Raw genomic sequence first — 27,507 nt, 5'->3', positions numbered from 1 at the left:
AAAAAACCCCAAACTCTACTGCCTTCACAGATAGTGTTGCTTCCTGTTTCTTCCTTTTGTCAGATGGAGAGAACATTTTCAAACATTAGAAATGTATCTTGCCCTCAATAGAAACTCTCAAGTTATTAGCAACAAATACCTGCTTTTAAAATATACAAGCTGCAGAGTAGTTGGCTCCCTAACAAAACTTGTTATTTCATGTTGCAAAATACTCATTCTGGTGCTGTCAGGGTAGCTACCGAGAGACTCGCTTGTTGAGTCCGACACACAAAATCTCACCTTCAAGTTGTGCACAGCTTATACAAGTATTTGAGAACCTTAAATCTGTGTCCTGGCAAGATTTCCTCTTTGTAACAGAAAACAGGTTACATATTAACAAGTCACATGTTCCCACGTTAATGTGAAGCTCGCCGTGGAAAGAACAGTTTTGCCCTTCCAAAGGGATTCTTAACGTTTACATCAGCAATGAGTTACTACCAGCCACCTGTGGGTAGCATTCCTCTTACCAGGGATCTAGAGACAGAGCAGATGCACAGCAAAACACTCCTATTCTAGTAAGAAAACCTTACTACAATTGTCTTAACCATATTGGCTTTTATTCCAGCCTTTATGCGTAAGAATTGCCTCTAACATTTGTAATGTAGTATTAAGCATCTGATGACCACAAGGCAGAAGACTTTCTGTTCTTACACATGACCTTTTAGCTATTGGAGAGCTTACACTGGAGATTTCCACTGTTTGAACTCTTCTGCCAAGTATCAGGAAGGCTGCTAGACAAATTAACATGTAGATGGGTTTTAGGAAGCCAATACTTAAGAATGCTACTCACTACACTGCTGTGGTAGAGCCATGAAGATATTCATAATGTTAAAGCCTAGAGGACCAAAACTAGCTCAGTCATGTTCTGACTTAAACTGAGGACAACTGACATACAGTCACCCATCAGGGCCAAAGGTGTGTGACTACAGCGGCACAATTAAAGACTGAGTCGCAGAGTAGCTGCAGCTCTCTTCAAGGTCACTCAGTTTTTGTTCAAGGGCTTTAAATATGTAAACTCAAGGTGCCAGACCATCCACAACTGTTGTGTACAGCAGAAACAGTAGAGCAGAGTATGAGCATGTCAGTCACAAAGATACTATTCTAGCACTTGAGCTAGTTTAGCAGGTTTATATACAGCTGTAAATGATGCTTCCTTTCCCTGTGAAGGTATTTGAGAGTATAGTTCATCTCTACCAACTCTAGCTTGGGTCATGGACTACTCTTTGTAGCGTGAACAGCAGTGGAACATGAAGAGCATGGATGGAAATAAAATGGCTGCCAAAGCCACAAACAAGAGCAGGACCTGTCACTTGTTTACAATAGGAACAAGCTTGTACAGGAGAAGTGCTGCAGGAATGCCGGATTAAGACCTGAACACCTCAACGCAGTTCTGCAATGGCATTCAAGTCACTGAAGTGTTACACTGCAACTCATCTCAGTCTGACACTGACTTGACTAAGAAACCACTTTTCATAGAGTAGCCCATTCCTATTCTGGTAATAGAAGAGTTGTTTACAGTCAAAAGTGACTTCTCTAGCAAGTGCCACAGTACCTTGGTGACTGACAGAAGCACTCACAATATATCAATGTACAGTGGACCCTGACAGTGCCTAAGACATGTCAAAGAAAATAGTGACTCAACTGTGTAACACATTACAGACGCTTTCATCAAATCAAGTCAATGACCAAAGACAGTTGGTAAGCTATGCAAGCTCATCAAGTAGATACCATCTTTGGGGTATTATTATCCAGTTTGTAAGTTCTTCTGTATAAATACGTGCTGAGTACCAAGGCTTAAATAAGCTCTCAGTATTTCTTTCAAGTTTGCAACAAACAGCATTTAAGCAACCTCAAAGTCAGGGTGCTAGCATACAGCTTGCACAGCGCAATTTCTGTTGTTTCTCCTGCCCAGCACAAGATGTAGATTTCATTCAAAACAAAAGCAGAAATAGTAACATGTGCAACAAGACATTTTCAAGGGAAAGCTATGCAACAGTCCTTGGATATTCTACCCCTTTATACTATTATCGTAAGCACAGTACATTATGTACAGCAATGTGCACTGAGACCATTCATGGAATTTCAGCACATGGCAGAGCCATTATGCCAGCATTTTTGTAACTAGGATTGTTAGTGGTATGGGAATCTAAAAAAAAAAAAAACTTTTAAGCTTGTGTTATTCAGTTTATATGAAAAAGACCATACAATTCTCATGGTACATCAGCAAGATGGACTAGTATGCCAACTAACCTCTACTTTAATATTTAAATTATAACAATACAATAACTAGAAAAGGTCAGTGCTTCAAGTGACAAGTTTTGCCACTTCAATTCCAATATTTTTCCAAAATAAAGATGCAATTAGATCTACACTTGAGCATCAGTAGTGCAATACAGTATCCTTTCCTGAATAAAGGAGCTGAGGTTTATCCACAATAAAAGCTTTAAATAAGGTAGATTGTTGCCATTTATATATCAATTCTGTATGTTTGATATAAAATATATTGGGAAAGCTTAAACTGACTTATACAATCTACATTTGGCTAAAGCTCCACATAAGCAGCATCAGTGGAAATGAACATCAGAGGTGTACTTAATATAAAACACTTTCAAAACTACTCAGCAACAAATGACAGAAGGGTGGCTAAGAATAACTGAACATCTGAGGTGTGTACCAGACCAAAAACAATGGACCCTGTGGTTACTTGCACTATTTTAATTAAGTAAAAGAAATGCAAGATTTAGTCCACTTCCATTTCTCCAGGTGGTTTGGTCTGCTGAGAATTGTCCTTCGCTGGTTCAGGTTTTGTTTCAGTACCGCTCTGTCCGTTCACTGGTCCATTGTGTTCACCATTAGCTTTTGACTGCCCATCACTGGGAGGTTCTATCTTCGGCTTGGGCTTGTATATAATGGGATTACAGAAGCTATCCAATTCCTAGTTGTAACAGAAGCAAGAGAGCAAGTTCATTTGGTGGTACAGTAATTGCATTCAATGACAATGTCTCAAATTTGTTTCTGGTTCGTAATGACCTGGAATTTAATTTCCAAGGACTAGATTTTTCAATTCTATCGAGTCTAGAAACAAAGTAAAACCCTTCCCTGGCTAAAGAGCTTCTGATCTGTTAAAAGCTTATATGGCAATCCATTTTCTAGCAAGCCTGGTGCTGTAACTCAGGCTACTTTCAAAAGGCTGATGCAGAGGTACTGCTGTAAATCAAGAGCCAGAATTTAAGATACAACTGATGCTCCCTCTGTATGGATCTTTTCATAGCTTTAAAATGTCTGCAGGATTAATCTTCTAGCTCAACATAGAGGCCAAAATCTTGTTAAAGAAAAACTTTATTAGAATGTAACATGTACAATGATGTTTTTTTTTTTACCTTAGATTTTGTCAGTATTTCTGCCACTTTCACAACTGGATCCTGAGTTAGACTTAGTTTGTTCTGGGCATTCATTTTGCTGTTCAACCAATTCATAGCCTCGCTAATATATTTTTCAACTTTTTCCATCTCAGCAGGATCCAGGTGATCATATTTTTCATCCTAAAGAGAGAGAGATTTGTATCATCTATTAATATAGACACTTCCCACCCAATTAAGAATTTCATGGACATGTACTAAAATAGGATAACATTGCTACAACCTGATGGAAATAGTTTTTAACAAGCATTTAGTATGAAAAATGACTGTAGAACAAGACAGGACATTATTTTTTAGACATTGGAAATTTTGATCTGACATGCACCTTGCTGAAGCACAGGTTAGTAATGAAGTTGCAAGAAAAAAAAACACCTGAGATTTACTGTAGTTTGATTAACTAACCCCAATAGTCAGTCTCATAAGTTATAGAAACAATGGTTACAGCTGTAAAGTTGAGGTACTAATTTCAAATGGTACAAGTCACCATAAAAAACGTGACTACGCTTAATTTGCGTTCTCATGAAGACGCCATTTTTCCTAGTAATCCAGAATCGTTTTAGAAGTTCTCAGTAGCAGAAGCACAATAGCCATTTTAAAGCAGCTTGACAGGTAATCCTACAGGATTTCTTTTTAAACACAACAAACTCTTCAACCAAACTTGGACACCCATAATAGTTCATTGCCTAAATAATTTCCTTCTACCTTATTTTTGTATGCTTCTACTGCTTTCATAAGGAGCTGAATCTTCTTTCCCAGTTCATTTAACACTTTTGGCCTCTCTTCATGTTCCATGTATCTTTCCTGAATAGGCTGTCCAAATTTCTAGAAACAAGCACAAAGATCTTGACAAAATACAAGTTTACTTTAGTCTGATTTAAGAATAGCATAGTAGAGGAAGGCTGCTGTAACTCCTTTTCTCACCCATTCAAGAGCTTCATCTTTCCATTTTGCTTTAGTGCAACAACAACAAAATAAGAGCCCAGATGTTTCAACACAGGAGTACTGCCTGTTCTTATTAGGCTTAGCATTTTGCAGTTATTTAGAGCAAAAAAGAGCATTTGGAACAACGCATTTGGAAGAGAAACCAGACAGGATTTATATGGATGGTTTAATTTTTAAGTCGTTCACCTGAAAACTTCTAGTTTTATCCACTGTCTGTATTTCTCTTGAATACTGGGATCCAGGCAAGAAGGGAGTTGCCAGGATCTACACTGCTGTTTCCACCAGTTATCCTTCCCTAAAAAGGACATCTGACTTGAGAGAAAACAGTTGGAGCCTAAGAGCTAAAGACATGCTACTCTGTAGTAAATTTAAGTTAGTCATTCATCAGAATTCACATTTTGCCATGAGATTATTAAAATCTGAATTATTTAAGGTTTTTTGTCATTACTAATGAAATGATACCATGGAAGCTACTGTTAAAGCACTCTGCAGCCTTTATCTTTAGATATTAGACCAAAAATTCAGTTTTATGATACAATTATAGAAGACACTGAAAACAGGAAAACCAGAGCATCTCTTCTGGAGTGTAATTCTGAATACCTGGGAGAGCAAATTACTCAGAAGCCGCTTTCAGATTGTAACAAGACTGGCAGAAAAATTCCATAGCAATTAATTGTATTGTCACTAGTGACAGCCTGCGTCATTTTGACTGTTTTCAAATTAGGAGCACAACTGACATTAAAACAAACTGTATTTCTAGTTCTCAGTATTACGTTCATTTCACATCTAAACCTCATCCAGATACAACCTGAATATCCGTACTTAAGAGTTAACGGATTTACAAAACTCACACATGGGTATGCACACACCCCCCCCTCATTAAGAGAGCTTTGCTTACTTAGCCACATTTATTTGTATAAATTCCCCCACTGCCAAACACACACACTTTTTTTCCTAGAAGGTAACTTAAAGCCTTACTCTTAATTCCTGAAGCTTATCCATGTATACTTGTTTTGGCTGGTCCTCTCCATCTTCATAAAGCCAGTTTTCTGTGTCCTCCAACATCAAGGTCAGCTTGTTTGAATCCTACAAAGCAAGTTAGGGATACTCTAGTTCAGAAGGGAACACGACAAATGAGACTTCTCCCCCCAGCACACAAAGAAACCTCCCTACTCAAAAAAAAGACTTTTTCATCAGTTTAAAATATTCAAAGTGATAGTGAAGGAAAAATGGTAATCAACAGACTTCAAAGGCAAGATTTTACAGAATGGTAAGACAGGCAGGAGAGCCCTACTCATTTGATTTTTGCAGGTGAAGTTTATGGGAGTTACATAGCTTCAGGATTGCTTTTATAAGAAAGCACATGCATATCTCAACGTTCTCACATATTATCTCTACATGGGAAGTTCTGCTTCTCAAGTTCTGATAGCAGGACAGAAGAATATAGCTGAAGTTAAAATTGTTTTAATTGGACTCTACCAGCTATAAACAAAGATTTTATCTTTAATTATTTAGAAATAAAAATATTCTCTATCGCTCTAACTTATGTAAGAGACGGTTTCAAAATTGGTATGGGAAAGACAGCCTCACACCCTTGAGTTTATACTGGAAGAGCATCTGTACTGTGTTGCTGGGTTGATGACCAGGTAATCAATCCAGAGAGCAGACCTTAAAACTGCTGCTGGACGTTTGTTGCCTCAACAACTGGTTGCTTGTGTACCAGCCACTTTTATTTAGATGGCTGTTAAGAGAAATGGTCGTAAGACAAGTGTTCTTTCAATACTGCTTTTACAACAGCCCAGTGTACAGCTTTCTTCATCACCTTTTCCTTGGACTTTTAAGTGGGGAATCATGTTTCCAAGTTAGTAAGTATAGTTTGAACTTCACTTCTGTGAAGTTAATCCATTCCACATTCTGAAACAAGTCCCAGAGACCCCTGCAGCCTCCACATAACCCACACTCAAAACGCAAAAATCCAGAGTTCTGTCTGACATTTGAAACATAGGTGAGTCTTACTTCTTCAGTGATGAATTTCTCAAAGACTCCACACAGTTTGTCTCTGAAGTCATACACATATTCTTCAACAGCATTCTTAGCATCATTTCTTTCTTTCTCAAGCTTGTCTTGCATCATCATCTTCCCCTAGGGTGGAGAAAAGCTTATTTAAAACTAAAAGCATTTCAAGTGTCAAGCTTAATGACTACTCTCTTGAAACTATACCACAGAACTTTGCAGAAGCCTGCTAATTCACAATTACTGATTAAAAAGTTTTCACTCTGTGTAAGCTGTCTTCACTGCAGGCAGAACTGGAACAGGGCAAAAAAGTGAGCTCATATTTGGAAGCTGTTTGGCAAATGTTTCAACATAAATGGATCAGATATCAATTATGATCTGACCACCACAGACGGGACTCAAAGTAAAGACAAGTCTGGACTCTGGTTTGGAAATCACTAGGAATAATTCTGCCCTATAAAAATTATTTCCTATTTTATTCTTCAGACTGACCATCTTTCTGAGAAGAGCTTATGCTGGTGGGATCTTCACAAACATTATACCTACGAAGTTCAGAAAGGATCCTCTGAAATGCAGGTTTTCTGCATGTTCTAATACTTCCCTGCTGATGGAGGACTTGAAGGGCAAAAATGTGATCTAAGTAAGGACACAGCTTCTGTAAAGCACAAAAGCCCCATGCAAACACTACTCCTGACCAGCACTGGGTCAGTCAATAACCAATAGCAGCCCTGTAACATACTGTGCAGCCTTTCCTGGTCATCTTACACGTTTCCTGCCTAAGAACGGAACTTTAGGTAATGACAGGCTAATGGATCAAACTCAAACATCTGGGTAGTTCAGTGACTCTGATTAATTTCTCAAAAAAAGCCACTTAAAACAAACCCCCTTACAATTAACGACAAACCCCCAAGGAATTCTAAATTAGGTAATAAGTTTATGGTTGCAAATACTTTCTGGATAATTATTTACAGTGACATTAACTTGAGTGGTCATCTGTTTATGCAGCTTACCTCATTTTCTATATAGCAATTGATAAGATCTTGTCCCAGTTGTCTATAGAGGCTTGCCTGTATAGGTAGGTCAATACTCTTAACTTTTGCTTTAGCCTTTGGCTGCGCTGGATTATCTTGCTTGTCTCCACAAGCAGCCTATAAAAAGATTATTAAAGAAAAGACTATGAAGAAACTGTCAAGAATAGAAATATGACTACATTTATGCTCAAAAAGAGAGACAAATGAAACTAGTATGAGCGCTACGAATTAATAACATATAAATGAAGCACTTAATTATTCCTCTGCTATTCAGAATCACCACTACCTTAGTTCTAAAACAAACTGGTAAAATTTAATTTCTTTAAACATAATGTGAAGAGCTGATGAGAAAACCTATTCAAAAAGCTAAAGGCACCACACATTCTTCATAATTTTTCCTAAGCTTCCCTAGATTCCATCTTCACTATAAAACTATGTTAACAGAAACTTACTTCAAAGTCTTAATCACATACTATGTTGAAATTGAAGTGCTAAGGCAGGATTCCTAACTTAATCCTTTCAACATAGCTGTACTCCTCTTCGTCAGATTAATGACTTTGAGAGCACTGGGCAAAAAAGCCTACGGGAAACAACATTACATTTCCTTATCGATACTGAATACGAACTTTTGTTTCGGTTCCTGCATTTTCAGATTCCTCATCTGCTTGGTTCTGCTGTTCAGCTTGACTTTTCTGAGTACCTTCATCTTGATCAACCTGCATTTTATCCTAGAAAGAGAGTTACATAACTGAACGCAAAGGTTTGCTGTACAATGCAAGACTGCCGTCAATTACAGTAGATCACAGATACTATAAGGACTTAAGAATCAATCTGAAGAATTTTTGATTCACCATATTTAAATAGGTATTTTGATATAGTACTTGTATTCGTCTTTCTCAAATTAAATGGAAATTGGATTCTGCCTGTCCCCCTTGAAATAATTATCATGTTGCCATCCTTCCCCTGTTAAAGAATTACACTAAGCCCTGTGAATACTCCCTTAACTTAGAAATAAATACATACAAAATGTATGCAAAGAACATTCTAGAAACACACCACCACCACAGGCAATAACAATAGATTCTCTATGGAACAGCCAGAACTTCAGCCTCATACCATTTTTCACCTAAACTTTAAAGTTGGTAATCCAAAGCAGCAGTAATTTAGTCATGGTAATTGTTACCTGCATTTGTCTCATAGGACCATAAAAATTAGTTTCTGTAGTAGCCTCTTGGAGCACATGACCTGCTGACTTCCCTCCCTGCCACCCGAAATTACAGAAGTTTCACTTAAATTTATCTGTAGCTCACCTATGCCTTACTCTAAATTTATGGATCTTAAAGACATCACTAATTACTTAAGGAATACAATTCCCTATCATCATTGCAAAAAAGCTTTTAATAACATAGTAATGGATAAGTCTAAAGATTTCAGCATGACTCCAATACTTGGGACATCCAGAGCATCAATAAATAACAAGCTGTAGCAGAAGTCTGAAAGGTTTAAGATTACTTCCATTACAGGGAATGAAGATTCCTGGATTCACAAACTACGTATGTATGTAAAATAATTTACTGTTAGTTCTGTGAAACACAAGAAAAAGATATTGAAGGATTTCAAACTCTAGCACAGGTGTATATGTTGCAGTTTAGCTACGTTAATTGATTCAGCAAGTTTTTAATGATAAAACTTAAAACCAAGAAGACTACTTTTATGAAATTTAAGTTTTGTCACTTCAGAGCAGGAAAAAAATTTCCTCATTTACTGTTCTTACTGTTCACACAGAAAAGGCAACAACTGGAAGGAACTGTTTTGCCAACATAGAAAAGCTAGAGGGGGAAAATAATACATATATACACCACAAACCTCCTCCTCAGAGTCAAGGGTATCATCCTCAGTAATGAAAGGTAACTGCTGACAAGCACCAGTGTAAAACAGAAGGTGTGTTAGATGAACCGAAGTACTACAAATCGAAAGCCTGAGGATGGAAGTGGTTACTCTTGTACTGAACAGAACATACTCATCTTAGTAACCTCCACATGCAGTTAAGTACGCCTGTTACACTACACGCCAGCTATGTCACTTTCAACCATTTTACATCAATTATGTAATACTAATTATGCAACCACTTGCTCCAATTCCTGTGGTATACTCAACTAAAGTGGAAAAAGCTGCTAAGGACAAATTTTAAAAGGTAATGACAGAAAATGCATTCACCCCTTCCTCTAAAGAAAGCCGCTAAGTGTTTGCTTTCTGTCCAACCTTCCCCCTCTAAGGAAACCCTCCCTCTGTGCGCCCGACAGCCTGCGAGACCCCTCACTCTGCTGAGCGCTTTGCTGTCTGAGATTGCAGCTTGCCCACCACTTTGTCCTCTTTTTCTCTACGCTATCATCTCTCTCCCCTGTGAGCTGCGACATAACCAAAATCCCAAGCTATAGAAGGGCACAAGAAAAAAGAAAGCCTGCATGCCCTTCCCAGCTGCAAAGCGCTCCCAGGCACCTGGTGCTCAACTCTACAGTGTCAAATGCACTGAGTGCACCTCACTACTCTCAGTGGTCTGCTTTCAGCATGCAGTGCACTATCCAAAAAGCTGATCCTTCTTGCACTAGAATGAGAACACATCATTTCGTTAATTTCTCAGTATTAATGACAAGCTGTTGCACATTTATTTCCAGTAATTTTCCCCTGAAGGCTTACAAGCCAGTTTGTGAGAACTGCCAACACTGAAGCACGTAAGTGCCCTTAGTGAAGGAATGTTTATAAAGAACAAGTTTGCCATATATAAAGAAATACCATAAATTTTTTACTCACTGAAAATGTAGTACTTGAGGAAAAACCAACCTTTACAATTCATTTGTCAACAGATCTCACTAAATACGTTGCCATTTAATAGCAACACTAGATAACACTAAAACTAGTACAGAGATAGTAAAGACCAATGAAAAAGTTAAAACTTTCTTTAGAGTCTGGGTTTACATTCTTTTTTGCTTAGTGCTACATGTCACCATGATAAACATGAAGAAAGATGTTACATAACTGAAGAAATAATTTAAGGGTGGAGAAGTTAGTAATTGTCAAAAGCTATACACAATGATTTAATCTCTAATTATTGGTTCTCTTGTCAAAATTTCAAGGAGTGTAGGCATTTACAAGTTTACATACCAGCTCATCATCTCTGCCTTGGTTTTTACTTGATGATTCAGTGTCCATAGGCGTGTCATTGTGATCTCCCTCTGTGTTCTGCTTCTCTATTATAGAAGCATTAGCCACACTGAAAAGGCCATGAATATTGACACGCACTTTAACCTTCACTTTGGAATTGTCACCATCATGTTGAGGACCAACATTCTGAATAGTGAAACGCCCTTGGAAAAAAAAAAAGGGATGGTTTTAATTGTTATTCCCCAAAAAAATAGTGGAAGAGGAAGAAAAAGAAATAAAATACATTCCTTGAAGGGTGTTAAATTAAACAGCAACTTAATGTAACTTAAACTATTTGGAAACTTTCTACTTAGATGTCAATTCTACAATGTAAGATGCAGCTAGATAACTAAAACCTGGTTCTCCAATTATTATCAGTTAACTGATAATTAATAAGATGTTTTTGCTTTCTCTGGATTTCATTAAAAAGTCAAGGTAACACTTTATTAGGTGTTCTCCTTCTGTTGCCTTCTCTAACCATCACACTAGAGAAATCGATTCATCTCAAATCGTTTCTTTCATCCACGTAACTCCAACTTTGCAATGAAAAATAAAATATTAACAGAGATAAAAGGCTCTATTTGAGTTTGGTAACATGGGTACACTACACATTTTGGAGAATGAACAGCACTAATCAAGGCTTCTGGAAGCAGTGAGGTCGATCTCTTATTTTGCATCTTGCTGGAAATTTCAGTTTGAATGACGCAAACTGTGCCAAACGTAAAGGGAGAACATTCTTTCCTAAAGACAGCAGACTTCTTGCACAGACAGCACCAAGTTTATATCCAATTCATAAATCAGTAAATAAAATTGTGAATTAAAGACCCTGAGGAGTCTACTAACTGCAAGTAAGGTAGTATTAGCTACCAGGAAACTTATTCATACCATCTAATACTTCAGACTCTACTACAGATGCTTACATCCTGGAAATGCATTCCTTCTATGTTCTCAGATGAACAGAAAGAGACATGACGGATACCTGTCTGGACAGATACATGTCTAGTGCTAACAGCTCCTTTGATCTAATTTCTTTGAAAAATCCAGGCTGGCGGGCACATAAGATCCTTATCCATTTTAGAGGTTGAAAGCAGCAGACAATAGAGCACTAAACTCTTTGTACCTACTTTTTTAAAGCATTCAGAAACAGCAAAGACAGAGCGAAGAAAGAAATTTTTTTTAGGAACTGCCAAAAGAAGATGTTGATATCGTTTGATCACTGAATCTAAACAAAGACAACTGTGCCGAACCTTTCTAAAGGACCTAGGCTTTTCTGTAACCTAGGAAATACAGAAGCAAGGTGTCTTTGAAAAAGGAGAACCGCTTTTCCCATTATCAACAGGAGCTGGGTATGGGGGTTTTATTCATGTCCTTACCTATTCTGGAGTCAGGATAAGGCACTTCATGCGGATGGGTATAGTAAGCTTCCAGGTCAAAAGGCTCTTTCTTGTGAAAAGTAATTACTTTTGAGAATGGAGCAGCGTGGTTCTTACTGAAGACTTCACACTCCCTAAAGCAGCATAATATTAAGTAAGGTTAAACCACTGAGCATAACACAATGGATAATCAAAATCAAGGTATGTTAGTCATCATCAGCTGTGCTAACCAAGCAGCTAAATAATTTAGTTTAAATCTGTTTATGACAAGAGTTGCAGGTTGAAGGCCTGTAAGTCTCAAAGCTGGACTATTCTATGTCACTTCTCAAAAATCAGGCAACTTCACACCAACATTTTTTCATTTAATGTATTTCATTATTAAGCAGTAAGGAAAAACCAAGATGTATAATGCAAAACAAGAAAATTAAAACTGTTCAAGTGGATGACAGCTTCAAAGCCTGAGGCCTGGTCCTTCCCATAGCTCAATGTTTTTCTTTATATACAAACACACACTTTTTAGGGGGCACCATACAACTTACCCTGTTCCCTCTTCATAAGACGATTTCCATCTTAACGTTACAGAATAAGGAACAACATCTGTGATGGAAAATTCACGCACTTTAAAAGCTGGGGAAAGAATTGCACACTAGAAAACAAAGACCAAAAATTTATTATATCCACGTAGCAAGTACAGTAATTAATACCTAAGTGCAAAAAGGCTACAATTCATGTAGGTCACACAGAGGCCCTGCTTATCACAGGATTTATAACAGAAACTTTCTATGCTTAGTAGAAAGTTAATTGAACTGAAAGACTTCACTACATTATAGTAATAGTAACAGATGCTACTTCCCCAGTGATTATCAGTAAAGATACCCAGCAAAGCTTCCGAATGACTGCACAGAAGTGGAACACTGCAATTTACGTCATTAAATTTAACAGGTCTCTAACAAGACCATCCTTCTAACATGACACAGCAGCAAATTACCGCATGTAATACAATCATTTCTGACATGGTCACTGTGACAGGGAAAGAACAAGTCAGACTCTACACCTTGTTTCAGCTGCAGCACCTTTCACTTTTGGTTAGTTGTATTTCATTAGCATGTGATGTTAAAGAAGCAATACTGAAGTTTAATTTCAATAACTATACCTGCAAGGCACAGCCTCTTGCGACAGCTTCATCAGCATTTAGCGTGGTGCTTATCTCTTTACAGAAAAAGTTAGAAATCTGTTCCTTCACTGCTGGAATTCTAGTAGCCCCACCTACTATTTCTATACTGTAGATATCTTCACGCTGAAGTTCTAGAAAAGAGAGTGCATGGCCTTAAGTTAGCATCAAGATATCAAAAAGCTGTCTTTGGACAACCAAAAAAAGATAAAGAGTTCTTTTGTTATCTAGACACTGTGACAAGCTTTGAATATAGTCAACGGCCAAGATGTTTAAAACCAGATTTCTCATGATGTGTCCTATTCAAACTCTTTGTCCCTCCTGCAGGCCACAAAGTTTTCTAGTTGCATAATCCTAGAAAATGCAGAAGCCAAGCATCATTGAGGACAGCTGGTCTTTAAAGTGCTCTGTCCGTGTGTATCCCCTTTCTGGTGTGCACGAACTCACGTGTGGGTAATTGGGTTTTCTCTGGCAGCCCTGCACTACTGGATGATACCTCACCTCTCCCAAACAAGAACAAAATGAATCCCAAGTATACCTCATTTTATCTGGTTTCCATCGAGTTGCCAATAAAGAAAAGCAAAACCCTTAACTAAAAATATATAATAAATATTAGGCTGTGCTTGCAGGGTAACTTCTTAATTCTGAATTCTAGATATGTGTATAAAGCGATCTCAAACAACTGTCAGTCCTTGAACAATTCTGCTCAGCAGTTACTCAGGTTCTTACTTCCTATATTAGTTATCTAGCCAAGTCACAAGATAAGCAGAATTCTTTCCTTTCTTTCAGTTGAAGATGCTGGAATTATGGATAAAAGCTTTCCTGTCAAAGTCTAATTCTCTCCTTCATACTACATTAGGCAAAAAAAAAAATTAAAAAAATTTTGTTATTTGCACATGCTTTAGATAATTTATTTCAAGAATATACTGCCAAATTCTCAGGTCAGTGAGGACAAGTATGTATCACATATGGAACAGGCTGGCCAGACAGTTGCAGTAAAGAGTAATAGTTTTTCCCATCATTGTTTTGGTTTGGTGGTTTTCTGTTTTTAAATAAAACAATCTTTCAGAGCACCAACCTTTTCCATTGCATAGGGTGAATGAGGGTCAATAAACCAAGGTTGCAGAGTGATATGTGCACTAAATGAGGCAGGAATGGGATCATGCATACATGACAAGCACATGAATGGAACTTACATTTAACTTTTCAGTACTTAGCTTTGCAATTCTAATAAATACAAAAATATATTAAAAAGATAATCATTAAAGAGGTCTAGAAGAACTGGATTACTAATTACTTTCTTGAACTAAAAGTAATACCTAAGTTAACTCCTACTTACTAGCTTGATCCATGGCTGCTCTTAGAGGAGGTTCCACTCTGGACAGAAGGGCAGCACACAGTTGCTCAAACTGAGCTCTACAGGAAGAGGGGAAGCGGTTCACATTACAAGACAGCTTAAAGGCCACACTTCAAAGTACTCCAGTGAAAATAACGCACAGTACCTGTTCATCTTACTGGAGACATCCAGGTCATTCATGAAGCACTCAATATTGAGCGGAAGGTCAGAAGCATTTGCACTCATAAGCTTCTTTAGTTTTTCACATTCCTGATACAATCGTAGCAGCGCTCGGGGATTGTCTTTTACATTCAGTTTGTATTTTGTCCTAAATTCTTCAGAGAAGTAGTCTACCAAAGCCTCATCAAAATTCCTACCACCTATGAAAGGGTCAAAGGTAGTAGCCAAGACCTGCACAGAAGTGAAAGAACAAAGATTAAAAGTTATTAGACCATGTTGTTTAGATACAGTGATAACTTTCATACAGACACTAGTTTTGTAAGTTAGCACCTTTAAAAACAGGTTTGATATGGGGAAAATTCTTCGTGGTTTTCTCACCATCTTCTATGCAGTTGCCAGATAAAACAACTTAAAAGGATCACGCCCCAATTATTTAGTTTCTGCCCTACCCAAATAAAATACTATCCCATCTACCATGCTATTTTCTACCGCGCTGCAGCACCTACACAGTTTACTAGCTCACTAAAGAAAAGGCAAACTAGGATAGCTATTTTGTCATGCTATTACTGGTTCTGTGTCATTTACTCAAAACAGAAAAACTCACTATCATCATCTCTCCAACTTCAGATGACAACATTTTGCTACCAAAGACAAGTTTACAAAAACATTCAGCCATCAGTAGCTCACAGGCAAAAATCTCCAAGCCAGGAAGTAAAGACTGTTCAGTTTCATTTCACATCCTATTGAATTTAGATTTTGAACCTTCATGGATGGCAGAAAAAAATAAAAATCACCACAGAGTAATTCAGGGAGTTCATCCATTTCCCATAGATAAATCAGTTGCCCAACTACAATGCTTATGAGACTACCAGAATATGCAGATATTTCAGTGATACAACATAGCACAAAACCCATGCAGTATGCTTAATTGTCAAGTGCTTTTCAGAACACACTTTGGGATACTTCATTTCTGCATTTTACAAAAATTGATTTGCTGAAATAGCCAAAAAAGTAACAAAGTTTTTGTATTCAGCATTTAAAAAAAAATACTCTCTATAGACATTTATTTGGGGTTTGGGTTTTTTTAAGAGTAATCTTGCCACAGAACAGTTTTGTGAGTTTTGTTCAATTAAATACTTCAGGAATATTGGCTTTTATTGTATGACTTAAAAGATTACCTTCAGTTTTCCCTTGTTAAAAGCACAGATTGAAACCTGATATGCAGAATGTCCCATATCCACAAAGACCACATTTCTTGGCTTCTCTTCCAAGGCCGGCAGATCTTGCTTGTATATGCCATAGGCGAGCGCAACTGCAAAACACCAACCCACCGAAGTTAAGGGAAAACCGTATACTTCTAACTGTGAACCATGCATGAAAAGCACTACCAGAAGACAGACACTACTTAGGTTTACTCTTTCTGAACACCTCCATTTCTCTGCTCAAATAGAACATAAGGGTCAAAATGGTCACAAGTTTTAGACCATTGAGTTGCCACATTCCTTATTTTCATTTACTAGTTTTACTAGTAAATTACCTCATGTTCATTCATATAATCAAGTATTCTGTATAACCTAACATCTCTTTTGATCAAGAACTGCATGCTGTGCACCTTCAAAGCACTAACTTAAAGTCAGCAGCATATGTGCCATCATAAATTGAAATTTTTAGATCTAGGATTTATCAGATTGGTTATTTTTGCTTCTGTTTAAGAATTACTGTTCATATGTAAAGCAGCTCAAAAAGTTAACATGTTGAAAACACATTTTTCACTTCAAGGAAACAGATGTCAAGTCAGGGTTTAACACTACTGAAGCATCACCTTGTATTTCAGTTTGCATGTAGCCAAATTAACACTGTAATTTGTGAAATGGCACAGATTAAGTCTCATGCTTTGACACCTCTCCTTCGAAATGCTTTACTTTCAGAATTTTTTAGCTCAGTTTTGCAAAATTCAAGCACGCTCAAGAGATAAAAATATGTTTTAGCAGCCTAGTTTATAAGAATCTAAGATTTCAGTATCAGCACTCATTTGGAAAGTTGGTTGAGACTTTCTAAAAGCAAAGAGAATTTAAATCAATAAAAAAAAAATTACTGGTTTAAACAACTCCAAGTTTAGTTCCCATGAAGTGTAACATATTTCTGTACTCTACCCTAGAATTCACCAAAACCAAAGGAGGGCAGTAAACAAATCACTTTATAGACAGAACTGTTGTGCCAATGCTACAACTGACAGGACTGCCACAAATTTCAACTGTCATTACACCACAGACACATGCTTGACTTGATTTGGGTATTCTGAAGTCATACGGTTCAAGTTGTTCTAAATATGATCAGCAAGCCTGCTTTCAGAAAAAGCTCCATAAAAATGCAGTCTGTGTAGAAGCAGCTTTTAAAGCATATAGGTAGTTAAAAATGAAACATCTTTGGATTACACATTTCTTTCAATATATTTAACCTCAAATAAATACTAGTTTATGATAAAAAAGTATTTCTCTAATACTTTAATGAGATTTTTTACTCCAGCACACCCATATTCCAGTAAGCTGGAAAGAAAGTGAGAAACCCCCACTACACACCTATGTTAAATAATCTATTTACTGTAATCTTACAGACAGAGGCAGGTTACATCCGATAATACTGTACTATACTATCATTTAATACAACAACTGAGAATGTAGGTCAACTGCACACCCCAGCCGGATCATGAGGAGAATCTGAAGCTAGCTCAGGCCTTTCTGACGCAGCTGCTGCATCTGCATGCTGCAGCAGAGAGGTAAGCACAGGTATCACCTTTATTTCAGAAGCAGAGTAGCTATTTTCAAGTGGCACTGTATTAAAGTTAGCAAACCCAAACTCTCATCACATCTTGCAAGTGCTACCACCACTCCACCGAAAAAGCTGTTTCCAGTTCCCAAGCTGGATTTGGCAGCACTAGCCTGGAGAGCTTTTCCCCAAGCTCCTCACTGTGTTACAGGAGGCTGCCATCACCCTCACGGATTCAATAGCCTGAATGGGTTAAAACAACAACACCAACAACAACGTGTTGCTGCCCTTTACCTGCTGTAGTTTCATTCATCAGCTTCAGACAATTTAATCCTGCGATCTGTGCAGCTGCCATTACAGACCTTCTCTCAGCATCAGTGAAGAAACTGGGTACCTGTTTCCAAAAAATAATTACATGGGATGTTATGAAGTAAGAATTTTTTAATTTAAATGAGTCAGACTTACCAATCAAGCAACCCTATAAATTTCAATACCGCAAGAAACTGTTATAAGCTAACCTCACGTTAATAAGGCAGTCTGAATAAAACAGCTAGGCGATTCATTTTAGTGCGTATTTTAATTAGAATTTCGTAATATGACAAAAATGAAATGACATCCAGAGTTGTTTTAAACTAAGTAGATTTAAGCACCAAAAAAAACCTGAACATGTTTTCTCACATTCTTCTGATGAGTCTTAGATCTTACAATCACTACCAGTTTCTGAGACCATTTGCGTAGCACAAAACAAACACATTAAACATTCATATATAGCCCCAAAGTAAGTTACTGCAGAAGCACTGGTGACGCTGGAACTAAACTTAGCCCTGAACTAAACTTTGTGTTACAGCTGAATCTGTATCTATTTTTCAGTTATCACCTCGGCCACAGTGCCAGCTTACAGCACACTACAATACTCCATTCCACCAAAACCAGCTGAAGTACAATCGGAGCCCATTTAGAAACTGGCTGCAATCCCTTGGCATATCTTCAACTTCAGTCAAGCTCAAGACTTAGAATTACATTCATAGTGTATTTCCTTAACTGTCATTGTGGTGTATTACTAGGGATTCTTGTTTGTCTGGGAGGTAGTCTCTGCAAGTGTCTTTGTATACCATAAGGAAGCAAGGAAGAAGATCAAAGCAGATTTCTAACAGCTAAAGTATACAGCTTTCCAGTTCCCGTGTCTGTCTGACAGAGGGGGGATAACCCCAATACTTCATGCCCAGACTTCTCAGCAGAGCAACACCAGAAGTGAAGCAGTAAACAAAGAATGTGAAGAGCAGGCAGTTAGGACTCCATTAGGAACAAAACCTCATCTCTGAGCCCTTCCTCCCACCATGGGTGAGGACACTAGCTAAAAAAACCCAACACAAGTAAAGCAGCCAAATAAAAATATCTTTTCAAACAAATGCAGGTAGTTTGGGCTTCTCAAATTGCCAGAATGACCCTCAGAGCCGTAAAGTTCAGGCAACTCTCAACTATACTACAACCCAACAGTGTTCAACTATGTAAGAGCAAAGAAACTGAACATGAATTTGGGAAGCTTCTTTAGAACTGAAGAAGACAGGCTTACACATTGGACAGTTCCCATTTATAACAGGAACTACAGTAATCAGGATTACTATATGTAGCACTTGGAGTTAACCAGTCTGGATCAGCTTAAGTAGTATGGTCTTTCTGAAAACACACTCTTAATTTAACAACTTTTCCATCTCCCCACACATGGTTACAAAAGTATTCTCATTTGGAAAACCCTGTAATAAAGGCCCATTCTGGAGGGGTGTGCGTGCGATTTCTATCCATTACTTGTATCTCTTACCATTGCACCGTGGCATGAATGGTACTAGCTTACATAAAGTTATCTATAGATAGAGAATCGCAAGAAATATATTACAACTTACTGAAATCACGCAGTCTGCTACTGGTTTCTTCAAAGCACTTTCTGAAGTCTCTTTAAGTTTGGCCAATAACATTCCTGTGATCTGTTCAATTGCAAACAGTCTCTCTTCATCTAGGTATCTCACCTGAAACAGAGCATTGCAATTCTGTAATGAATCATCTCAACTTTTCTGTAAGATGTGCAACTTGGACATCTTTTGTAATTTTGAGCATCGAGACCCAAGTTTAACACCAGACTCTGGACACGAATAACTCTCTGTATCAATTGATGCTATGGATTTGTGCTCCCTTCAACAAATCATAAATCATAACTTCCATTTAGTTGAAAATTGTTTTGTGGGAAACTTGGCCAGAAAGCAAATTAAAAAGTGCACCGAGTGAGGATGATTGTAAGATTTGCTTCAGAAGTGCACTCCTGATCCAAATTAAAACACTAGACATAGACACGTTCAGAGACTGAAGCCAGAAAGCCTGATCTTTGAGAAGTGCAGTTTCCAGCCTTTTAGTTTGGAAGGAAATAACTTGTTCAGATTACATCTTCAGAGCATTATCTTGTTTTCCTGAAACCTGGTCTCTTCATGTACGTAAGATCTAAACTCAGATGAGACTAATAACCACACGCTATAATTCCATGTATTTGAAGGTAAATCTAGTAAGGTAAGGTGACAAGCTACTAATGTGACTATAGAAAGCTAATACAACGGATGAGAAACCTCAACAGACATCTTGGAGAAAGTACAGTACTTGAGCAGATGTTACTGCAGGGAATAAAATGTTCTTCGTCTCTTGGTAACAGCAGATTTATTACACAGGCAATTTCACTGAAGGTGAATGAAACAAACTTTAACTTTTTTTGGGGTGAGAGCTATTAACGTTTTATAGCATACCTGTATAGGAGACAGAGCAATACCTTTTTTACACTACTTTATTACTACAAGACATGAATATGTAATACAGAGCAAGTACTCTAGATTTTCCTGGACATCTAAAGAAGTGAATGAATTACAAGGAGAAATGAGAAACATAGCAAAACTATGCAAAGGCAGGCTCTGTGAAAAATAAAAGGTGTTATTGTACTGGTTATCACCTGACATTTCTTTTCAAAATTAGTGAGAATGTGTTTAGAGTTTTCTTAAGGAAAACCTAAGTCAGTTCAAGTAGGAAGTGAAGTGACAAAGGTCCAAAGTGCTCATCCCTACCACTAAAGATATTCTGTACAAAGCTGTAACTCACCTTTACTCCTACAGAGCCATTCAGCATCTTCTGAAGTTCATAGGGAAGTTTGGCCCTTTCAGCTTGTATGTAAGGATCTTCAAATGCTCTTCCATGCAGTTTTTTGAAGCCATGTAGCGTATTTTTTACATTTGTGACAATCTGTGGAAAATGTATTTTATCTTTAATTACCCATGACACACAGACTATAGAAGACCACCCAGAAAGGATCTCTTGTCATGCTAGGCTTACTGCACATGCTGCAGACCCATGTCAAGCCACACACATTTACTGGAAACCAAAGGCTGGGGGAGAGAAAGAAGCATCTAATTTTTAGTCTAAGGTCTCCATTAAAAAAAAAAACCCCAACAAATTTACTTCCCTCTTTAATATCCATTAGCTTGCTGCCATCAATTTTCACTGTACTTTTAGAGGAGCTTTCTGATACAGCATGCAATACCCGAGATCATATTACATACTGTTGCCATGGCTGTCTGCAGGAACAAATGAAGTTATTACCTACATTAACCTTAAATGAAGTTTTGACAAATTAACATGTTTCACTTCCTTTCAATTTCGCCTCTAATTCAGATCCCATCTAGACATAAAGCCTCCCCACCCCTATTGTCCCATCAGCATTTCAACTTTAAGGACAGATTTTTAAGTAAAGAAAGGACCAGAACAAACAAATCCCAACAAACACAATATTTAAGCTATCAAAAGAAATTACTCCAGGGTAATCTTCCCCGAGATAAACTAGTCCAGTTTATTAGCCTAAATAGCAAACTTTATAGCTGGGAAGAGTACTAACAGGACACCTTCTCACCAGCAAAGTTCAGGGGTTGAGCTCAGATAAGAAGTGGAAAGTTTCTCAGAATGAAAGTGATACAGCCTCTGCATATACTGACTGCTCATGGTACTACCGGCGGGCTCTATTACCTTCATATTCGCCAGGCAGATTTCCAAATACCCACACTCTACACTAAGGGGAAGGAAGTCCTCTGTGTGCTAACACGATGCACAGATGCAGAGAAAGAGGGCAAGACCCTGCCTATTCTGAATTTGTAGATTCACACTGGCTATTAGGAATTTTTACATATTTTCCTTCCAAAGGAAGGGTTTCCTAGGCTACAAGTGACTTTACAGAGGATTAGAGAAAGTTTGCTTCTGTTCAAAGTTCCAAATAGAGACAGTAAATTACTAAGATGCATTCGTTTCACATTCTAAGCAATAACCAGTATTTATACCAAACTTCTTTCCTTCAACTTCAGTTTCAATTTTTCTAAAACATAAGCACAGTATTCCTCCCCACTCCCAATGGAGATTATGAACTTTATTCTTGCTGTCATGAGTAAGCAAGAAAAAAAAATCTTTTACTGGGAAAGAAACAAGGTTTTCTGTTTCTTCCCATTTTTTACTCTGAACGACAAAACAATGCAGAAATACTGTTTCAATTTTAATACAGGGATTATACTGTTGAAGCAGTATACTGTTACTGTGAAATATACACTTATTGTAGAAAATTTACTTTAAAATAGAAGAATCTAAAATTTATTAATTACTTCCCACAGTTCAACAGGACACAGGTCAGGTAACTAATAGGAGAGGTCTTCATCCATTTACCTGGCTCTTTGCTGCATTCCCAATGGCCCGGGTCTTGGATCCTAAAGATATACATGCTCTAAGCAAAAACAGGAAAAAAAAAAAAGAAATTAACTTTTAAAAGAAAACATCATAAAATATTTCCATAGCACTTTTCAAAACACTGACAAAAAATTAAAGTATCAGAACATGGATGTGGTATTTAACAGCATTATTGCATGAAGCACCGGAACTTGCAGTAGAATTCTAATTATTTTGTTCTTCGCAAATTAGTTTAGAAACTACAAGCAACCGCAATTGCTTTCATTATAATTGCATCTAAGGAATTCTTTAAAAGCTTATGTGTTCTACAGATCTTATCAGGAAGGTAAAGAATTAATACTTACTTTTGGGTCACAGCTTATAACCAAAGAAGCCTGGGACATTTATTTTAAAAACCTGAACTTCACCAGTCAAGTCTTCTTGACTCAAGAACCCTGAAGTCTGACAGTACCACATTCACACTGTAAGTGCTATTAGCAACAATAATCATGAGACAATAAAAAACCACCACCCAAGCCCAAGGCAGATAAACAGTCCAGTTCTACAGGCTGCTGAGCAATTCCAGTGACTGAGGACTACCAGGACCACACTGCCAACAGGCAAAAAGGGCTGGGGAAGCTGCCCCTTGCAGCTTCTCAGGTGACCACTGAGCAGCCTCCAGTACAAAGCCAAGGCTGCCCCAGGTCCCCAGCCACCATCTGGCCACCTCGCTGCCGCCTTTGGAAACTTTAGTTGTTGTTTTGGAAGTTACTATTGCCACATCTTCACTTATGAATTTGAAATAGAACTCCTTCCCCAAAAGGGAACTCATTAGGCTCAACCCATTCAGTAGTAAGTAACAGATACAACCCAAATTTCATACAGTTCAAATTTAATTGTTTAACGAATGCATAAAGGTCACTAGAGTAGACTGCTTCCTGCCTCCTCTGCATCATCACTACAATGAGGACACTGTATGTAATTTGACAGTATCATCTAGCAACTTCTGCTGTACCACCACACCGAACATGTAAAACCTCCTCCAGATTTAACTGCTGCAAACAGACAATGCATTGCCCTATACTTGCAAGTATGTAGTTCACCTTTCGCAAATGGCTTTTAGAATTTTTAACGTCACTTAATGCTACAGTTCCAAATTATACTTTGTAGTAATTAAGGAAAGTCAGATGAAAGAGCAATTTATAAAGGGTGCAAATGGTTTACATTTGTTCTATAGACAATAACATGCTAATGCTATTACATCACATTTTTTCAGTGTGAGGATTTGACTCTGTTGACAGACAGCATTACTTGCTAATACCCCTATGCAGAGCATGAAGCGTCAAGTCGGAAGCTATTTAGCCCACCAGCGTTCCTGCCATGGTTTACTTCAATTACGCACTTCCAGCACAAGGGGATGGCTGGCTTCTCCCTCCCTTGGCTAGGAAGCAGAGATGTCAAAAAATAAAACACCCTCTCTTTGGCTCCAAACACTTCAGTTGTATCCAAAACAGCTCTTTAGGAAGCACATCCACCGTCAGGATGGAAGTGAACCGTCTCCCCCACCACTACCCTCAGCCTGCTTTGGAACAGTACACAGCCTTTTCTACAGGTAGCAACTCTCTTCACCAGAAGGACATTTCAACCCTCTCCACGCACTGTTCTGAAAAAGATGCTACCTCATCATTTTAATTACAGTTTGTGAATACGCTAATTACACACGGTCTTAAAAAAAGTTACTAAGAAATTAGGAGCTATCAACAATCAACTGTTTTTCCACAAAGCCACAGCAGCGAGGCACAGCACTTGAAAGGGTCATTTGCCATGAGTTTAACATGCCTGGCGTGCTGGAAACATGCACAACAAACTTGCTGGAGCTCCCAGTTCAGAAAAAGCAAAGTCTCAAAAAGAGATGCTAAGGCCAAAAGCCTTAAAAAGTACAAGTTCTACTGAAACAGATGGCTTAATGGCAGAATCTTTTTCCTTTCTTTCTAAAATACTTGTGCCAAAGCTTCAAAGATGATACACATTCTACAAACGCTAACAATTCTATACCTTAGATTACAGCATGTAGGCTGCAGGCAGGCAATGTTAATAAAGGATCACCAGAATGTTTTAACAACTGGGACACTCGATCTATGACTTGAGTGCTGTATTAAATTGTGATAATACATATATTCCATAAGCCTACACTGGTTTTGTCTGTGGCATTGAAGCATGCTTACACTAACGCTGTACTGTTCACACCATTATTGCAGATAGCTGAACCAGCTCCAAAACTGGGAGCTGGCTGCACTAATTAGCCTTGCCCAGAAAGAGCAATTAGCCCTGTAGAGCACAGCCAGGACTGTCCTATCTTTAGTACCTAACCCAGTATCTTTACGTGGCTTAATAACACCACACTGCGCATGAAAGTGTACCAGCTTGTCCAGAGCTAGTTCAGATATTTTTATACCTCGCTACACAGACACAACAAACATTAACTCTTCGTATTTCTGGGAGTAAGTCTCAAGTATTTGGGACATATCCAATCAGTGTTAACTATTAGCTAACTTCAAGTATCTAAATGATGTAAGCGCCTCTATAGGAACATACAAATAAAGAGTTCCTTTACTGTGTTGCTAAGTGTAACAAGCAGAAAAGTTCTGATGATTTAAGAGTTAGATCTGCCTACATCACTCAAATCCTGTTTGAAGTAAGGTTTAGTTACTATGATAAACTTCTATAACAGTAACAATCTTGTTGTGTTTCTATTTACTTTTTTGGTTTAGCTCAAGACAATAGCATTAGAAAGGAAGTTCCTCTGTTCTCCTATATTACATTTTGGAGAAAGAGAAGAAAAAAGCCAGAAAAAAAGATCACCTTAAGTGAGATAGCATCTGGAGTGCAGACACACTTAAAAGCAGTAGTTATCTTACTAACTGTGCTTTAGACCCCTTTCATAATCATTTCACAAGTATCTTGAAAGTACAGTTACTCAGACGTTAATGTGAAAACTATTGAATGCAGGGAAATCTATGTGAAGCCTACCTACAAAGAACACACTTCAAGAACAGCTAAGAATTGGAAGTGCTCTTCATCCTAAGGGGGAAGGAAGCTACAGCTGCCTGAGGATTCTTTGGGCAACAATTTCAGGTGGTTCCTTGCACAAAATATGAAAGATCCCAGAATTTCAGTTCTCGTGAAATGTGCGCGAGGATAACGTTTTCTGGAGAGTTAATGTAAGAAGTATATTTTTAAGTAATAAGAAGAATTTTAAAGAGTATTCTCTTAATGCAGACAGCATGCATTTTAGCACTCAACTTCTTTGTACTTTAAAAAAAAAACTCTAAGAAAGCAAAACAAAACCTACGTTTCTCTGAGATCAAAAATACAGCAATGCTAAAGTTACTATGGCCTCACATGGCAGAAACAGCTTTCTGCTGCTGGCTACAAATTCCTTTTATAAAAGGAAGCACCATCCAAACTCCGATTTTTATAAGTAATATACGAATTCCTGAATCCTCCTTGAAAATTACACACAGATGGAGCTCTAAAAATCCGAGACGTATCCCATAGAAACAGAAGAGAAAAATCTCCACCTACTCCTGCGTATCCCATCATCATGGACGTTGCCCACTGCCCCCCCCCCCCCCCCCCTTCTTGCAAGACCTCGGTATTCCAGGGCCAGCAGATGCAGCGCGGTGCAAGTAAGAACAGGTTTAAGAAAAGGGAACTCATCGCGCCACTTCCCTGTTTCCCTGGTGAATCAACGTCCTCCTCCTCCTCCTCCCCAGTCTCACTCCATCGTAAAATCGTTAATGAAAACGCTTCAAGCCCTGACAACCGTTCTAGAGTTGGGGAAACACATGCACTTAACCGAGATCTTTGCTACATCAAACGAAAGTGTTACAAGGACAGGGGGGAAAAAAAAAAAATCCATTGTGCCTCAAGAGCCGTGCGGCACATCCAGCACGGCGCGGTATTTCAAGGACACGGAAAGAGTCAGGAGCTGGGGGGAGACACGGGGGACGGGACAAGCGTTCCTCGGATACTCTGCCCCAACCGAGGCATTTCCGCGCCTACTTAAAGCATTCCGGGTGTTACCGAGACAGGGACACTCGCCCGGCAACAGCGGCCGCCCGCGGCTCCGGACCGATGGCAAAGCCTGGGCCGCGGCCGGGGTCTCGGCGCCGGCCGGCAGAGCCTCGCTCCTCTCCTGCAACCGGCGCCGGGCCGGGGCGTTAGAGCGGCGCGGGGAGCGCCCACGGGCCGCGGCGAGGACAAGGCCCTACGGGGACACAGGCGACTCCACCCGCCCCACAGCGCCCGGCCACCTCAGGGAAGCTAGTGCGCCGGGTGGGGAAGACGGGAAAGAAAAGAGGGCGGCTAGGCTCGCCAGGGCAGCGATGAGAGGGGAGAAGTGCCACCGGGGCGGGGGGGAGGGGGGGGGAGAGGAAAGAGGGCAGGCCGGGCGGCCCGGCGGCGGGTGGCCCAGGAGCGCCGGTACTCACGGGGTGCAGCGGTCGCTGTACTCGTTGGCGATGGTCTCGATACCGCCGCTCCGTGCCACGCCGATGTAGCAGTTGAGGAAGCCGAGGTCAATGCCAACCACGGACATGGCTGCGCCTGGCGCTTCCCGCCGGCCTGTGACTAACAGCGGCAGCAGCGACCGTCTGGGCTGCTCGGACCCGGCCCCTCGCCCGTCTCTCCCCCACTGCGGAGCACTGGCCACCAACCGGCAGTTACTCTCCTCTGCGCAGGCGCGCTGTGCCGGCCGGCGGGGAATCCGCCAGGCGCCGGCTACGGCTTCGGCACTTTCCGGAAGGGCTCGGGCTGCGCTGGCTGCGGGCGCCGCGCGTTCGAGAAAGATCTGGAAAGGGAGGGAGAAGGCGTTATCTAGAGCGACACCCCGCGCCCAGACGTCACAACTACGTCGGGCCACGCCCCCGCCGCCTTAAAGGAGCCGCCCCGCCCCTGGCGGCAGTTGCGCGGCTGGGCGCGCAGAAGGGCGGAAGGTGAGGCCGCGGCCTGCGGAGAGCCGGGCCCGCCCGCCTTAACCGTGCCGTGGTGCCTGGCACTAAACGCTGCCACCTGCCCTCACCTACCATTTTAATCTAAAAGTTGGTTGCCACACAACGTAATTTAATGTGATTATAACAATCTAGTGCAATTACCGCTGGGCGATGATTAGGCCAATGAAGACAATCGTCCTCGGCAGCTGTGAGTCACCGGCAGAAGCGGGCGGGGGGACAGCCATCCTTCCCCTGAGGACCCAGACCTGGGCCCTGCCCGCCCACCGCGGAGGTGCAGCGGGGCAAAG

At 39.5% G+C, this 27,507-nt stretch overlaps 1 protein-coding gene across 1 annotated transcript; it reads right to left on the bottom strand.

Annotated features, from left to right (window-relative positions):
- Nucleotides 1-27,042, bottom strand: HSPA4L (heat shock protein family A (Hsp70) member 4 like). Its single transcript, XM_075751119.1, has 19 exons — nucleotides 26,699-27,042; nucleotides 22,206-22,263; nucleotides 20,604-20,744; nucleotides 19,373-19,495; nucleotides 17,766-17,865; nucleotides 15,884-16,017; nucleotides 14,692-14,936; nucleotides 14,529-14,605; nucleotides 13,172-13,323; nucleotides 12,558-12,664; nucleotides 12,019-12,152; nucleotides 10,607-10,809; nucleotides 8,071-8,172; nucleotides 7,424-7,561; nucleotides 6,417-6,542; nucleotides 5,379-5,486; nucleotides 4,161-4,280; nucleotides 3,420-3,581; nucleotides 1-2,974 (listed from the first exon to the last, which is right to left on the bottom strand). Exons 1-19 carry the CDS (start codon nucleotides 26,803-26,805, stop codon nucleotides 2,780-2,782), a joined length of 2,532 nt encoding a protein of 843 aa, XP_075607234.1. The 5' UTR covers nucleotides 26,806-27,042; the 3' UTR covers nucleotides 1-2,779.
- Between the last annotated feature and the right edge of the window lie 465 nt (nucleotides 27,043-27,507).

This window comes from Balearica regulorum, chromosome 4, assembly GCF_011004875.1.
Source record: "Balearica regulorum gibbericeps isolate bBalReg1 chromosome 4, bBalReg1.pri, whole genome shotgun sequence".
Taxonomy (NCBI): Eukaryota; Metazoa; Chordata; class Aves; order Gruiformes; family Gruidae; genus Balearica; species Balearica regulorum.
The sequence above is the reverse complement of the archived record's forward strand: the minus strand, read 5'-3'. Positions and strand labels throughout refer to the sequence as shown.